Source organism: Grammomys surdaster, unplaced genomic scaffold, assembly GCF_004785775.1.
Source record: "Grammomys surdaster isolate TR1022 unplaced genomic scaffold, NIH_TR_1.0 126313, whole genome shotgun sequence".
In the NCBI taxonomy this organism is placed as follows: domain Eukaryota; kingdom Metazoa; phylum Chordata; class Mammalia; order Rodentia; family Muridae; genus Grammomys; species Grammomys surdaster.
This window is the reverse complement of record NW_021621113.1, coordinates 3768309-3785669: the sequence shown is the minus strand read 5'-3', so window position 1 is coordinate 3785669 and position 17361 is coordinate 3768309. Positions and strand designations below refer to the sequence as shown.

General features: G+C 54.8%; 1 protein-coding gene across 3 annotated transcripts in view; it reads right to left on the bottom strand.

The window, feature by feature from the left end:
- Nucleotides 1–1196: 1196 nt before the first annotated feature.
- Nucleotides 1197–17361, bottom strand: part of Sdc3 (syndecan 3) — a 32938-nt gene continuing 16773 nt past the window's right edge. For all 3 annotated transcript variants that reach the window (XM_028759789.1, XM_028759791.1, XM_028759790.1), the window contains exons 2-5: nucleotides 10183–10300; nucleotides 8126–8748; nucleotides 5400–5688; nucleotides 1197–4795 (exon numbers count right to left, since the gene is read on the bottom strand). In XM_028759789.1, coding sequence (XP_028615622.1) covers nucleotides 4629–4795; nucleotides 5400–5688; nucleotides 8126–8748; nucleotides 10183–10300 — 1197 coding nt within the window. In that variant the 3' untranslated portion in view covers nucleotides 1197–4628. The remainder of the gene's footprint in view (nucleotides 4796–5399; nucleotides 5689–8125; nucleotides 8749–10182; nucleotides 10301–17361) is intronic.

Here is a 17361-nt window from a genome sequence, read left to right as displayed (position 1 = left end):
CTATGGTGTGAGTGTGTGTATGTGTGTGTGTGCATGTGCGTGCATGCGTGTGCAGGCATATATGTGCCATGCCACAGGTGGTATTCCTTGCCTGCCTTGCTTGCAGGATGCCTGCTTCGCTACTGGGTATCCCAGGCTAGTTCACCTGCAAGAATCATGAGTCATGAGGAGGTTCCCCTTGGAGGAGGGCAGACTGCGACTGTGACACCCATGTCTGCCCTCTATCTCCTGCCTTGGGGTCAAACAGCCCTGTGTGTCCCCAGAGGAGCAGGAGCAATAGCGAGTGTGGGCCTGCAGCTTTCATAGCGTGAGAAGAGCCTGGGACAGGCACTGAGCTGGCCTGCCTGTGTCGGCTCCCTGGCTCTGGTATCCAGAGAGGCTAGGAGGGGCCTTGCTCTGCCCACACCCAGTGATTCAGGCCACAGAAACTTGTGGTCTCCGAGTCCTGCCCTTGTCCGTACACTGTCTTCAAAAACACCAGGAGGACGTTAGTGATGGGGAAAATTATTGTGTTCCTCACGGAGCCTCCCCTCCCCGCCCCCACCCCCCCCATGCCCCGCCCCTGCGCTCCACAGGGGACACGTGATCATCCCACTTTTCAGCTAGGGAAATAGACTCGGAGCACCCAAGGCCAGAACCTGAGGCTGGAAAATGCCACTACCTGGACACAAGAATGAGCATATCAGCCGGGTGCTGGTGGCGCACACCTTTAATCCCAGCACTAGGGAGGCAGAGGCAGGCGGATCTCTGTGAGTTCGAAGTCAGTCTGGTCTACAGAGTGAGTTCTAGGACAGCCAAACTCTATACAGAGTGATCTGTCTCCAAAAAAAAAAAAAAAAAAAACAGAACAAGACAAAATAAAAAAAAACAAAACCAACAAGAATAGGTATGTCAGACCCCAAGGGCACAGTCTCCGCTCAGGTAGGGATCTAGTTCCCACATCCTTGCAGTCTGAAGCTGGAGTCTCCCCCCAGGCGATGAACAGCAACCCCCCTCCCCCTCCCTGCCCAACCACACAGTCATATCCACCATTTCCCCTCGTTCAACCAACCAGTGTTTAGCTCACGGTTCCCGTGTGGATGCTATTCTATTGCCCTGGGTGAATCTCCGTCTCCCCAGAGGGACAGTGGCTGGGTGGCAAGGTGAGCATGGGCTGTCCCTCCCAAGCCAGTTCCCTACTCACATCACACATGGGCTGCCACACAGCATCTTTCAGCTTAATTTTATTTCCTCTTATAAATGGGCACAGCACAGGGAAATGTTAAAAAACAAAAACAAAACAAACAGAAAACGAAACAAAGCAAGCCCTGTCCTTCCCAAACCCGTGGTAGGATGGACCAGGCCTTGGTATCTTTATCTTTATCCATCTGACCCTCTCCTCCTTCTCTTATTTAAGTTTTGGCCATGAACTCAGGACAGGGTTGGTTAATAAACAGGTTATAGGGAGAGAACGGGTAGGAAAAGCCTGGGGAAGGGAGGAAACCCCTGTTCCTGGTGGCCCAGGGGCTGGGAGGGCTCTATACAGGAGAGGGGATGAACCAGTGGGGGGGGGACACTGTCTCAGGGGGCTCTTTGGAGCCACACTGTCTACGAAAAGTATTTACATGCATTCACCACGCCAGGGCCAGGCATACCCAAGCACCCAGAGGGCACCTGGGGGAAGCCAGGCCATCAGCCCCTCAGATGGTGACTCCAGGGCCCAGTTTGGACCTCTCTGTAGATCTGTACAGTGTGGGCTTCTATTTACAGACACTAAGGCTAGGGAGGCACATCCCAGGAGAAAGCTGGGACAGCCCAGGCAGCCACCCCTGCCCTGAAAGCAGCATTGGCTCTGCTCTCTGTGGCATGAGCCCCAGCCTGGAGGCCTGATGGGTAGCAAAGCCAAGCCCAGGGGGGTCTAGCCCCAGCATCCTAAGCTCTTGCTGCAGATCTGCTTGGCCAGTCCTGGCTGTCACCCACATGCCTCTGGCAATCAAAAGGAATCAACTTTGCTCATAGAGTCCTAGTCTGGCCCCCAAGAGAGGTGAAGCTTAGCTCTTCAGCTCTCTGACCCCAGAATGTCATACTCTAGGGAAACCAGGGCCCAGAGAGGTACAGGACACATCAACTCCTCTGATTCAGAATGCTTCCTGGCATACCGGCGTCCTGAATACCTTCCCAGGAGCACTGAGGTGTCTCTGGACTCCTTTGGGCAGGCTCTGCATGTACCGCACTGTTTGGGGTAGGGCAGGAACCCCACACCCACATTGCACTAGGAAGAGTTCAGTTCACTCTTGGAACTGAGTTCTCTTAAATTGTCCTGGCCTCACCAGGCTAGCCCAGTGGATCTGGGCTGCTCACACCACTAACCTTCAGGGCAAACGTCATAGGCATAAAGCCTAGACGTTAGCCTTGGGGCCTGGACCCCATACTTAGACCGACCCACAGCCTCTTCTCTCAAATGCTGACACATTAAGAGCGCTGGTACCAGAGGCCAAACCCACAGCCCCAGGGTCAGAGTCACCCTGAGAAGTGAGCCCAACACAGAAGCTGGGGCCTCCTGCCCTGGTCCCAGTATCCCCTTGGGCTGAGCACCTGGAGGCTGCCTCCCCCAGTTCCCGAGCCTTTCTCTACAAAGTGCTAGTCCTCAAGACCGCAGCTTACCGGGAAGAAGTGGGAGGGTCTAGGACACTAGCTTTCCTCTACTCCTATCCAGCTCCCCTGCTGCTGGGAAGATCTTGGCCAAGCTCCCTCCTCCACCTCTCATGGGCCTAGGGCACCTCTCATTCCTTCCCCTCCTTAAAGTCTCGGCCAACTGGCTTCCTTACAGAACTCTAAAGCCCCATTGAGGGAGTCTTGGGGGTCTGGAAGACAGAACAGAGCCTGACAGGGAGACACCCGCCACCCCAGAAAGACAAACTGTGCGAATTGCCTAGAATCTGTCCCATTGCCCAGATGTGGCCCTTCATTCTGCCCAACTCTGCTGTCAGGGAATCTTTAAAATGAAACAGAAAGAAATCATGTGATCACCTGACTGAACCTGGGACGTGTGAGAGATGATGGAAGCCAATCACTACCTAAGCCGTGTCCCTTTGGTGCTGAGAGCTCCCTCGGCACACCCCTTTCACAAAGAAAATGGTGATCCCACATTTAAAATACCTCTGAAATAGCCCCACTTCTAAGGATAACAGAGACAGGATGGTAGACTTGAGCCTGTGTCACCCTTGTCCCCATCAACGACTCTCAGGGCCTACGGTACTGGGATGAGCCTGCTAAGCTATGAGTCCACCCGGTTGTAGCCAGAACTGCCAAGTTGCCTGGTCAGTTGTGTCCACAGGGAGGACCCAGGGTGGGTAGGCCTGAGGTTGGCCTCACCAGGCCAGGGCAGGGCAGGGGACACAGAGGGCCTGGGCGGAGCCCACCCTCACAGGCACTTTGGAGACACGTGTCCTGGGAGGCAGAGACAGCTCCTGGCTCAGAGCAGAAAAGAGATACATGGAGACCAGGGATAACCCACACAGCTCCTTGGTCCTGGGAGACCCTAGCTCCCTTCTTCCTTCAGACTTGGCTGGTGGAGGCTAGCCCCAAACTTCTCTGTGAGCCACAGTGGGGAGGGAGAGCCTGCATTATCTGTGTGGGGTTGTGACTGACATCAGCTGGAATCAGCATCAGTGTAGCTGGTATAGGTGTCATGGTGCGGACCAAGTGGAATAGGGTGACTCTGGGGGACCCAATATGGGCTGATGCCTACAACTCGGTCCTGCCTTCCTCAGTGACCCAGATGGCTAGAGGAGCCAGATGCAGGACCTATATGTGTAAAGAGATAAATTGGGAGGAAGGTGGCGTGGTCGCCACTGGCGACGATGACAGTGGCCTACGTGGGGGAAGTGTCAGGATGTCTGAGCACTGTGTGAAGGTGGTACGTGTGTGTGATGTCTCACTGGCTGGGTGGTCAGGACTGGGTATGTTTTTGTCTCCTGTGTGAATGCATTATAGGGTTATAGCAGTGGTTGACAGAGGTGATGTGGATCCCCTCTCAGGAGGGACACTGGAGTGGCCTCCCTCACCACTGGCTGCCCTGTGCACTGAGGAAGCCCTTTCCCTGGGAGGCAATGCAGAAAGAGGTGCAGCCTGGGGTCATGTGTATTAGGCAGGGGAGAGGGGGCAGTGACCTCATACCAAGCTCAGGCTGGTGACAAAGGACACCCTCCTGTCGAGAGAGGCCACAGCATCTGGATGATTTTGAATTGGAGGGTTAGATGTACCATGTGTTGGTTCCAGAAGTCAGCATGGTGGCCTCTGTAGCAAGAAGAGGACATCAGTAAGCACTGTGGGCCACCTTAACCCTGGCCCTGCCCGTTTCAACCAGCAACAAGGGCTTCCTTCCTCTTGTCCATGGGACACAAGATCCTGAAGCCCCAGGCTGGAGGGAATGGGACCAGAGAAGGGGTCATAAGGGCACAGTCTGGGGCAGATGGCGGTGCCTCTGCTCCTTAGGACAGTCTGTTATGCTAGCAGCCTGAGCAGAAGGAAGCAGGGCCAGGCTCCATCCCAGGCCCAGGCCCAGGCCCAGGATCAGGCCTGGGCTGCTGTTGGGGCCAGGGACTGGGCAAGACGGAGTCGAGGCTGCAGGAGGCACTGTGGCTCTGCTAAGCATAGAACTCCTCCTGCTTGTCAGGCTTCTGGTAGGTGACGCTCGCCTGCTTGGGCTCTTCCAAGGTGTAGCTGCCTTCGTCCTTCTTCTTCATTCGGTAGATGAGCAGCGTGACCAGGAAGGCAGCGAAGAGGGCACCCACCACACCACCTACGATCACGGCTGTGGAGAAAGAGACAGAGGTCAAGGCCCAGAGGCAGCTCAGAGGGTGTCTGGGTGCTAGCAGGCTGGGGGTCCTCCTGGACCTGGAGTCAGAGACAGAATACCAGCAAGGACAGTGCTGGCACCATCTACAGTTTCCAGTTCCTTTCCAATGGCTCAGCAATGACTCTGTATCACCTAGGATGGAGGCAGGTGACCTGGTCCTTGTCAGTATCAAACATCCGATGCCCCACTTCCTTAAACTATTAGGAAGGGAAGGCCTCTCCCTCACACTGCCAGACCACCACCCGCTGTCTCCATGAGGAGACAGGAACTTTGATAGAAGAGTCACTTGGATCCCAAGTAAACCAGGGTAAAGCCTTCAAGGTCTTAGGTCAAGGCTGGGTTAAAGGTCAAGCCAAAGACAGGTCAGAGATTAGCACCTAGGAAGGATCAACTGGGGTGACCCCAAAAAGTAAGGTCCCTAAGTCAGAGTCTATGGAGGGGTCAGAGGGTATAAAGAAAGTTCTAGAGAGAGAACTCAGAATGAAGAGTGGGGTGGGAGGAGAGGCTCAGGGGTAAAGCCCTGACTTTCCCTTCCTGCCTCACTGGAACCTGGCCTCACCTACGAGCACCTCCTTCCGCTCTAGTATGCTCTTCTGAGGGAGCTGAGCGGCTGAGCTGCCCGAGTCGATGGCATTGTCGTGGAGGCCAGGGCCTGGATGGGCACCCTTGGGCAGTGTCCCCAGTGGAGGTGACGGCTTGGCCGCGGCTCCTTCCACAGCCACCACCTCGTTGGCCGTGTCCGGCTGTGTAGTCTCCTCTTGCAGCTCAAAGTCCCCGCTGGGCCCCCCACTTACTGGGACCTCTGGCTCCTCCTGGATCGTGGTCAGAAGGAACTCTGGGGTTGGGGTCTGCAGAAACAGTAGTGTGACTTGGGTTAGGTACTCCATACATACAAACCAACACCGAGTGTGGCCAGTACTGTCCCCACAAAGAAGGGATTAGTATCCCCAATTTACAGAGTGGTAAACAAGCCCAGAGCAGTTATGTGACTTTCTCGAGGACATCCAGCTAATAAATACATGGTGGAAGCAAAATTAAAATCTAGACCTCTCTGATTCCAGTCTGCACTTCCAATTACTGGACCTGGTATTGCTGTTCTCATCCTGGCCACATCCTGTCCCCATCCTGTCCCTGTGACTTCCTCTCCAGCTGCCTTAGAACAATCCTTGGTCAATTCCTGTGCAGGAGTGGGGGTTTGTCTGGGGCCTGGCTCTCTCCTCATGTGTACTGCCTAAGTAGGTCCTTTCACCTGGAGGCCAGTCCGTGAGCAAGCCTGCCGAGCATGAGCTGGTATCCCCAAACCAACCCAGAGACCAACAGAACAACAGTATATAGCTCCCCACTGCAGAGGCGAGAGCAGCTGAGAGCTGAGAACTGAAATTCAGCTGTGGGAGCTGCTGAGAGGTGGTGCACACAGCTGCTTCCTGAGAGAGAGGCAAGGGTGGGCCTGAGTATGGCAAGGCCAGGCCCCAAAACCTCCTACACCTGCCTCTGCTTCTGCTTTTGCTTCTGGGCCACACCCTGCTATTATTCCTACTTCCTGAAAGGCTCCCTCTCTGAGGGAAGGGCCTGGGCCTGTGTCTTATGAGACTGGCCTGAGAGGGTCTGCTGGGTTCTAAAGTCCGCTCCTAGGCCCTATGGCTCCTGTGAGGTTGAAGGCAGGATGCTCTGTGGGTCTCCACAGTCAGTGTCCCCTTCTGGCTTGGTGCTAGATAACACTGTTTGTCCAGCCAGGCTCTCATGTAGCCCAGGCTGACCTAGAACTGGCTACATAGGGAAGGACAACTTTAAACTTCTAATCCTCCTGCCTCCGCCTCCCAGGTGCTGGACTCACAGGCAGGTGCCACCACCCTGGGTTCCCTGTGCACATTCCTGGTGCGATGCAAAGGCCAGGCTGCAGTCCCCTGGAGTTCCTCCATTCTCAACATGGTCTTCCCTTCAATCCCCTGCCCTACGTAGCTTAACCCTAGCCCTGGACACTGGTCAGCTTCAGGAGCTTCCAGTTCAGGAGTCCCCCAGCTTCAGAAACCCCCAAGCTTCAGGGGCCCCCAGCTTCAGAAGTCTCTCAGGTCAGGAGCACCGCCTCCCAGATTTAGGACCCTTCAGCCTTAGTAACCCCCAGACTCAGGAACCCCCTACCTTAGGAGCCCCCCCTCAGCCTTTGGAGCCCCCAGCTCAGGAACCCACCAGCCTTAGGAACCCCTAGCATCAGGAGCCTCCCATCCTTAAGAGTCCAAGCTCAAGAGGTCCCAGCCAGCCAGAATTTGAATCCTGATTCAGCTACTACCTGAGGAACCTAGAAACATGGCACCCTCTGCTTCACCTGTAAAAAGAGGCGATGGGAGGGGGTGGGGCTGGAGGAGTATTCAGGGATAGTGCCCTGCACTGGCTGCAGCCAGGTGCTCCCCACAGCACCCACTCAGTCACCCTCAGGCCGTGATGATGACAACCACGGTGACTATGACAATGACAACAGCTGAGCAGCCAGCTTGTGGACTGTTCCAGAATTCTAAGACCTAAATGGTCAAGAAACACAATGTGTAGACCATGACAGGCCTCTCTCTCTCTCTCTCTCTCTCTCCCTCCCTCTCTTTCCCTCTCTCTCCCTCTCACTCCCTCCCCCTCCTCCCCTCTCTCTCTTTGAAACAGTCTTGCTGTGTAGTCCAGGTTGACCTGAACTTGCAGCAATCCTCCTGCCTCAGCTTCCTCAGTGCTAGGATTACAGGTGTGTCTGCCTTCTCTGGTCTTCCCCTCACAGATAAAGAAATGAAGACTAGAAAGCACCAACTACCAGCTAATGCCCTAAGACTAAAGAGAAAAAAAGATGGCAGACGGCTTAAATGCAGGGGGACAACCTCTTGTTTATTCTTTTCTTTGTTTTCCTGAGATAGGATCTAGCTCTGGCCATCCTGGACCTCACTCTATAGACCAGGCTGTCCTCAAACTCACAGAGATCTACCCACCTCTGCCTCCAGAGTGCTGGGATTAAAATGGTGTGCCACCACGCTCCGTTGGCTGATGATCTTTTAATGTTGCTCTGGACATGAACTCCCAGCACGCCACCCACCATTTCCCAACTCCAACCCACAAATCCACCTAATTGGTGCCTTGGCTCAATAGCAGCCATTATTCAGGTGCCCTGGCTCTCTGACCTCCCCTAACCCCACCCTAAGGCCCCCACCCAGCACACACACCAGGCCCACCTTGCCTACTTCACCCCTGGCACCTCCTGGTCCCTGCCCAACCCACCTCTGCCTACGCTAACCCCTCACCCAGTGTCCTCACCTGAGCCACCTCCGTGGGTCCAGGAGCAGTGGCCCCCAGTGGCAGGCTACTCCTCTCAGCAGCATCGGGTTCCTGGGTGGTGACTGGCCGAGGGAGGGCTCGTGGCCGCGAGGTAGCTGTGTTGACCAGCCTAGGTGTCGGGGCCTCCGTGTCCAAGGTTGCCACAGTAGTGGGCGGTGAGGGCGCTGCTGGGGTAGTGACCTTAGCTGTGGCAGCTGTGGTCAGGGGTAGAGGCAGCAGCCCCTGTATGCCGGTGGTCCTTACGTCAGCAGTGGTGGCCGTGGCTGGGGGTGCTGCGGGAGTGCTAGGGGCAGTGGTGGCTGCTGTGGCAGGTGCTGTGGCCATAGTTGGGGCCCCTGTGGTGGTGGCCGCAGTGGTAGATGTGGTGGTGGAGATGGTGGTGGCTCTCTGACTGGGCTCTTCCACGACCTCTGTCACTTCTGTCACCAGCGGGGGACTGGTAACTGGTTCGGGGCTAGGGTGCTCAGAAAGGAGCTCCTCAAATGGGGTATCCACTGGCTGGATAACGGTCGTGGGCAGCATGGCAGGTGCGGTGGGCGCAGCCAGGGCCATGTCAGGGATGAACCGCATGGCTGTCTCAAGGCCGGACTCCTGCTCGAAGTCTGGGGGGTGGGAAAGGAGAGCCCTGGGGAGTGGGTGTTCCTCACCACAGATCCCCAGGTAGGCATCGCCTTCCCAGCAGGACACCCCACCTCAACAAGCAATTTCCCCAGAAAAACAGGACAGTAAGGAAGAGGTTTGAGCAGATGCTAGCCAGTGCCTAGCCAAAATCCTCGAGGGGGCCACGACGCCCAGGCAGCCTGCCCTGACTCTGCCAACCCACTCTTCCAGAGGCCTAGCAACTGCTGAGTGAAGCCTCTGACTGGAAGCCATCCACTCAGGGTTACAGGAGGGCGAGGCCAGGCCTTGTGGGAAGGGCCAGACCCGAGGACAAAGCCATGGTAGCAGAGACCCTGAGCCACTCCACCTCCCGACGTGAGCAGATCACCAGAGGGGATGAGGCCTTCTTGTGGGGCACTTCCAGGCCACAGGGACAACTCAGGGAGAGATAAAATGAGGGACTTGGAGGGGAAGCGATGAGGGAGTTAGGAAGTGTGGGGAGAGGCCACGGCAAGGGCTGAGCAGGCAGAGGGAGAGTGGGAAACAGTGACATCTTAGAGGAAGACACCAGGTTCCTGAGGAAGAAGCTTAAAGCAGACACTGGAGGGAGAGCAGAGGCAGAGCTAAGACAGGCAGCCCAGGAAGGAGCATGAGCCTGGAGCCGGGGTCACACACCGGTTCCCGGCTAGGTCCATCTCAGCACGCTATCTCAGTTACCAGTTTGATGACCATACCGACTTCCTGTCCCCACCTCCCAGTGCCTTTGGGAGGAAGGTTACCTCCTCAGCAGATAGGAATATGTGAGTTGCAAGAGGTCAGAAGTCACTCAGCTGCCACAAGGCTCTGACAGGGCTGCTGCATCCACTCTCACCCTGCCTGACTCACAGTTGACTAAAGACAGAGCCCGCAACCCAATCCCAAGCCCCTGAAGCCCACTGTAGCCCTACCTCAACCTGAGCATGCCCACTGTTGATGGACCCAAAGGGTCACCAGCTCCAGATGGGACCAAAAGGACATCCCTGATGAGGACTTCCCATAGCCCTCTGTATATAATGAGTGCAGAGCTGGGAACACTGAGTGGCTATCTATGTTTCTCCAATAAGCCATGGGCCAGGAGCCACGGGCCGGGAACCATGGGCAAGAGCCATGGGGCAGGAGCCATGGACCAGGAACCACGGACCAGGAACCATGGGGCAGGAGCCATGGGGCAGGAGCAGGAGACTGGACACAAGCCCAGGCTGCACATGCAGACACATGAACAAGAGTCCTGGGCTTTGAAGGCTTCCCTAGCCTTCTCCCTACCAGAAGGCTGCTCTGCCCTCCTCCTCCTTGAGGTCTTGATCTCCATACAGTGGCAGTACTCACTCAAGTGACCTTAAAGTCTCCTGGGCTGGTGCTAGATACCAGAGACAGGAGGGAGACCCAGGACTACTTACAGCCAGAGCCCGACCCCGAGTAGAGGTCGTCCAGTTCATCATCAGGAAATGAGTCGTCGTCCCCTGAGCCCTCAAGATCCACCGGCCTCTCGAAGTTCTCATTGCGCCAGCGTTGAGCCTGGGAGGGTGCAGACACGCACAGGGCTAGCTAGGTACCCACGGTATTGGCCCATACAGGCCCAAGAGACACCAGGCACATTCATGGGCAGAGTGGCCCATACGTGCTAGAGAGAGCTGGGTGTTGGCGGATGGCCACTTCCCACCTACCAAGGCCATGGCAGAAGAGCTCTCCCTTACCTGCCAGCTGCCACTAGGGACCACTGGCTGCCGACTCCCCCAGCCCCAGCCATGAAAATCCTCAACAGGAGAATGGGCTCAGAGCATGCCCTGCTGAGTTTGAAACCAAAACAGGTCGCTTGCACACTGAATGGGTTGTTCATTCCATTTGTGCATTTGGTAAACAAACAAACAAACAAACAAAAAAATGTCTCTCTCACTATCCCAAGATTACGCTGGTGTGCTGCAGATTCAACACAGGTCCACCATCACCTCTGGGTGAACAGTGCCCACAGACAGGATCCCATTGGGGCCTTAAGATAAGTGACTTAAGGTGGCAGCCACCAGCCCAACTCACAGATGAGAAAACTGAGGCTCCAGTGCCCAGAGGGCTAGGAGTGAAATGAGGTTTGGGATCCAAACGACACCAAAAATTGGCAAAGGCAAGGAGATAGTTCTATAAGACAGACATGGGTGCTGGGGAGGATGGGACGGGAGAGAAGGACTATCCATGATAAGCCAGCCCAGGCTCTTCTCCTAACAGAAAGTTAGCTCCTGCCTGGCCTACCCCACAGTATATGGGGCGGGGCATGTACTTCTGCTTCCAGAAGGCTTCTCCAATTGTCTAGCTCCCCAGGCCTAAGGACCCTTCCCGGTCAGAACCTGGGAAGCCTGGAGCAGCTGTTCTCAGCTCTGATAGCCCACAGTTGGAGCCAGCACTAAGAACCTCAAAAGCTTGATAGATTCCCAAAGACTGCCAGGCGGTGGTGGCACACGCCTTTAATCCCAGCACTTGGGAGGCAGAGGCAGGTGGATTTCTGAGTTTGAGGCCAGCCTGGTCTACAGAGTGAGTTCCAGGACAGCCAGGGCTACACAGAGAAACCCTGTCTCGAAAAACCAAACCAAAAAAAAAAAAAAAAAAGAAAAGAAAAGAAAAGAAAAAGAAAAAGAAAAGAAAAAGAAAGAAAGAAAGAAAGAAAGAAAGAGAGAAAGAGAGAAAGAGAGAAAAAGATTTCCAAAGACTGCTAAGTGGCCTTGACTTGCCGCCTGACTTACCCTGGCCGTGGTCCCCACCCCCAGAGCTTTGAGGGTAAGCTCCTGGTATTAGAATTTGAAGCCTAGGGCATTTGCATCTGACAACCAAAATCCAAAGAGAAAGGTGCCCCAGGTAAGGGAAACTTAATACATACACTCTGTGGTTGGTCAATGTAGCTGCCTCCCTTGGGCTAGCCTTGCCTACCCTACAGGTTCACCTAGCACCCTCCATGGCCCCTGATCTCTCCACCTACCATATTCTTTCCACCTCCAGTGTTTCTTCTTTGAAAGGCATCTCATGCTCCCAAGTCACGATGCCCGAAGCTCTGGGCAGTTCGCTTTGAAGTACCAATGTTAAGGGGCTGTTCCCATTCACCATCTACGAATAAGATGCTCCAAGATGGTGCCTACCCTGTCTAGCAAGGTTCCTGGCATTGAGGAGGCTTAGGATGGCTGATTTGGAGTTAGGACCTGGAATGGCTAGAGGTGTGGATACAATGTCACCAGGCTGGTCACAGAGGGCCCAGCGCCTAGCCAGTGGGTGGGTTTCTTGGGTAGTACCCGGGCATTTGCCCCCCAGCTGGCAGTGGAGAGCCATGGAAGGTGTGTGAGCAGAGGAGGAACTAGACTAGTGCAACACTAGGTTTACATTCAGCATCTCACACCCCTGCCACTCACAGACGCTTCTAGAATTCATGCCGAGCCAAAGACAGGCTCTTAGTCCTGGCTTCCTGCCCCCAGCCCCCAGCACCTGCTCCAGAGCACCAGCCAAACCAGCCAGGGCAGGGAGCCAGGAGGTGCCCCTCATACACCACACACACACACACACACACACACACACGTCTGGAAGTAATGAATTAATCAGTATTTACTTTATACCAGTGAGTCACGGGGTGGAACAATTAGTGTAATTGCCCCCATGACTAATCACTGGGTCTTCCTCCTCTGTAGACATCCCAGAAGCTCAGAGCGAGCCCATCATCCCCCACCAGCTCCCATCTTTGCCCAACCCACACTCCCCAGGTCCTGGGCTACAAGAGTCACATCTTTTACAAGCTAGAATCCTGTAGGAGCTTTGGACACCTGTCCCTCTCGTTTTCCAGCTAGTAGCCCGATGCCACACAGCAGGCTGGGGACTAAGCAGGAATCTCTGTCTCTCCTTCGAAGCAGGCTGGGAAGGAACGTTGTAAGAGATCTGTCATTCCAGGGACCCAAAATAAGAGTGAACACAGGAGCCAAAATGGGGACTCCTCAAGCCTCCTCAGTGGCCAAAAAGGGCTTGCATAAACCCAGAGACAGCCCCAAAGCTCCAAAGCTGCAATTGACACAGCCAGAGACACAGGCATGCACCAACACACACTCACCTAGAGGCAGCCATTGAAGGCAGCAGACTGGCATGCCTTTGGGGGCCTGTGAGAGAAGTGTGTGTGTGTGGGGTGGGGGGGGTGTTCCATGCAGCTCTGAGCTCAGAAAGGAGCATGTAGCCTCTCATGAACCCATCAGCCTCCACTCAGGTAGCACTCACCTAGATACTATTCATCCTGGCTCAGTAGCCATTGACATGACAACGGTTGTCATGGCAACCGTATTCTCCATGCTAAGGACCAGGAGCTGCAGCTCCCCACAGAGCTGGAGAGTGTGGGAGAGGGAGATGGGGAAGGATCAGAGGACAGGAGGGATGGAGAGGGGGAAGGCCAGAGCAGGCAGGGCTGGGGAGAAAGGGAGGTGAGAACGTTTGGGGAGGGGGTCTCACATTTCAATTTAGTCTCACTCATCAGAGGCTGCTGGGGAGAGGCAACCTTAGTGATTTCCCCACCATGCCTCCACCAGACATCCTTCCTCCAGGGACGCCTGGACAGGGCAGGAGGGTGGCCCATACCCTAGTCACCTTGATGTCGCCCTGTGGGTCGGAGGAGGAAGAGGAGGAGGAGAAGGAAAAGGAAGAAAAGAGGAGGAAGAAGAGGAGGAAGAGGAAGAGGAGGAGGAGAAGGAGGCGGTGGCTTGCAGGACACTAGGGATGCTGGTAGTTCAGCTCCCAGAGGACAGCAGAAGGGATGTGTGTGTGTGTGTGTGTGTGTGTGTGTGTGTGTGTGTGTGTGCAGCCTTCAAGGCAGCAGTGGAGAAAGCCTTAAATGTCACAAACTGGGGGTGGGGGGCAAAGACAGTGTCTCACCCTTGAACAGCATCTGCATTTGCCTGACTTCACACTTGAAGAGCACAGCTGTCTTTGTCACCCCCTTAGAGTCCTAGTGCCCTGGGCCCTGTTGGCCTTTCTGACTGACCCTCCCTGGAGCTCTCTACTGAAGCGACCTACAACCCCCTGTGGCTGAGCAACCTACAGACATCCATGTCCCAGCAAGTGACTGAGAGAAGATACAGCCTAATGTGCACATCACAACTACACAACCCCAGCACACCCCCGTGACATACACATACCACACACACACACACACACACACACAAATACACAGTCCTTTGAACACATACCCAAGTAAACACATACATAAACACACATGTATACACACTCCAGCACATACACACTACAACACACACACACATATATCCCAGTGGACACACACCCTTCAGCAGACACACACACATGCACATGCACATAAACACACACACATATACATGCCCATGCATATCCATAATACACTTGTGAACACACACACACACTCTCCTTCATACCAACACCTCAGCAGACATACAACCTAATGGTCACAGTTAAAAGCAGCATTGACAGACCCCAGTGCACATGCCCGGTAGATCTTACCAGTAGTGTATGCTAGTGCACTCTTGTTCCAGATGTGCACATACCTTAGGGAACTTATGAATGAATAACTCACCGCTACAACTGTTCCACACAAACCTCAGCAGACTCAGGACCACACGCGCCTCGGCTCACCTCCATGTGTGCACATACCCATCCCCTAGGTCACCCTAGGTCACATGGCACTCTTATTCCATTGCCTGTTCCATTCGAACACACACATCACAACTTGAATCCAATCCCTCACACTTGCACGTCATGGTCCAGCACACACCATGAGGAGAAGAAGTACCCCTGACATGTTTTCTCCCATGGCCAACTCAAGGCAAACAGCCAGTAGAACATCTTCCTTCCTGCCACTGGGGACCTGGGTATCAGGCCGTTGTCATCACCATCATCATCATCATCACCATCATCATCGCCTCCTGGGAGGGGAGGGTCATTCTCTTCAATCTATAGAGCCAGACAGCAAGGCTGGCCAACAACCAAGGCGTGAGCACCACCGTCATCCCAAGTCCTTCTCTCTGAGTGCTCCAGACCACCACACCCCATGTTCAGCCAGCGCCCAGGTTTCCTACACGGATGGCCATCCCCATTTGCCCAGTCTGACACCCACATCAGCAATCAGCACCTTCCTGTGCTTGCAGCCTCACTACTGCTCACCAAGCTTGGCCTCAGTGACTGAATCTGCTTCACAGCACACAGCCTCCCACGGAAGACGCAGGTCCCTCACTCCTGGAGCAGGTCCCCCAGGCTCACAGAGATGCACCCCCCCCCAGGAACAGCACAAACTCATGTGCGCCCGATCAGCTACAATGTCCCACCCCTCCTTATCACGTTCACATGGAACTGACAAAGCCTCAGCCCGCAAAGACACCCAGACTCCTGTCCAGGGTTGTGGGGAACCTGGCCCTATGACAAGCAAGCTCCCCTTGCCAGCTACCCGCCCATCCACGGGCTTCTCTCCCCAGTGTCGTGGAGCTGTGGGAGGTGCTGGGCTTCCCAGGGCCTGGGCAGATGGTTTCCTCCTGCAGGTCACCCTGTCTCCCCAGATTCCCTGCCCAGGCAAGCCAGATGAGGCCTTAAGGTAGACATGTCCCCATGGTCCACAGCAGCCACTGACAGCTAGCTCTGAGACACATCCCCTATTCAGAGCCCTAAGTAACCGACAAAGTCCCAAGGGACCCTCTCCACCTCCTTCTCCACCTTGTAGGGAGACAGGGCAGTGCAGAATCTGGTCCCTTGGTCCTCATTTGTGAACCGAGTTGGTAAGAACAGGTTTCTTGAGCTGCTAGGAGTAGCCAGGGCCGTGCAAAGCAGGAACAGGAGGGGCGGGGGGGGGTGAGTAGTGATTGATTACCAGTTATGTTAATCTCTCAACAATTACAGAAATGAAGCCACAGCCTCTTCCTGGAGGAGACAGATGCAGAGGAAACCGCTGATGCCCAGAGAGGTTGAGTAACATTGCCAAAGCCACACAGAGGACTGAAGAGAGAGGCTGGAGGAGGAAAGACAGGGTAAGGTGCAGAAGCATTCAGACAAATAAATTAGGTCAGCCGCCAGGGGCCAGGAGCCCAGCACCCTGCTAATCATGCTGCAAAAGCTAGAACAAAATCAAGTGTAATTAATTCTACCCCAGCTTCCTTCCCCCAATTAGCCAGATTAGGGCTCCACTGTCCTGGTGACCAGAGACAATGTGAGCTGGGCTGGGAGCCCAGCATTGGGCTCAGAAAGTTTTGGGTTCAAGTCAAGCTCTATTTATTTGCTGGGTGTCTCTGGGCAAGTTATATAACCTCTCTGAGCCTATATTTGGCTAAACAATGATAATGTACGCTTCACAGAGCTGTGGTGAGAACCAGGAAGGCAGTGTGTGAGCAGCGCCTTCGGCTGACGTCCCCACAGCACACACTCCCAAACCAGACCTCAATTTCAAGACTAAACTAGGCCTGAGAGATCAGTGTTCAAGTCTCTCTCCCAACAGATGCAGAGATGGGCGGGTGGGGAGGGGAGCAGTCCACATTAGTCCCAAGGGTCCCTGTGGGGTCCGTCCCCAAAGGCCCTCAGCCCTGTGAGAACTCTATGCCTCTCGTACTCACCAGCTCCACCAGGGAGACCCAGAGCCTCTCGGCAGGAATGTGACCTATGGCCAGGCTCTGGGCAGAAGGACGGCCAGGGTGACAATGACAGCATGGATAACCTCAGTCCTACCCCTTCCCAGTCCTACTCCCCACATTCCCCTCCACCTCACTTCACCCACCCCCACGGGGCAGCACTGAGTTCAGAAAATGCACCCCCACCTAACCCTCCCCTGCCCTCATCCCACCCCAGTTCCCACCCCCTCACCCCAACCCCAGCTCCTACCCTCCCCCACCCCCCAAAACCCACCCACCTCCCAACCCCACTCCCCAACTCTCACCCCACCAGGCACAGCCCAGCCATCCAACTTCTCTGCAAAAGAAATCAAGATGGCAGCTGCACACACACACCCACAGCTGTGTGCCAGGGGATAGGGGTGGGGTGGGTGTGTCAGCAAAACCTCCTTCTATCACTTTCCCCAGCTTGCTGGTGCTCCCCTAATCTCTTCTGTACAGTAGTACTGATGTCTACCCCAGACCCACAGTGCACTCCTCCTACGCTTTCTCCTCCTCCTCTTCCTCCTCCTCTTCCTCCTCCTCTTCCTCTTCCTCCTCCTCTTCCTCCTCCTCTTCTTCCTTCTCCTCCATAAAATGCAAAAGAAACCTTAGGCTATGGAGCCCAGGTCAGGACCCCTCTAAGACAGACCTTGCCGGCCTTCTGGAATTGGGGCCTCAAGAACAGGAGCCCCAGGGCAGTGCTCTTTATAAGAAGGGGAACTGGAAGCAATGTCATTCCCAACAATAGGGGGTTGCTAAAGAAGTCAATGTACATGGATTAGTATGTAAGTGTATTCTCACACACCCATGTTGCCTAATTAGGTCCCTAAAAGGCCTGAATGCATCACAGAAGATTTAAAAAAAAAAAAAAGTTGTTTTGAAAGACTATTCCAGATTAAGGGAAAAGTTGTCCACTGACTGCCCGGAGAGGGACAGCTGGGCCACTAAAGTGACTGCCGGGTACTT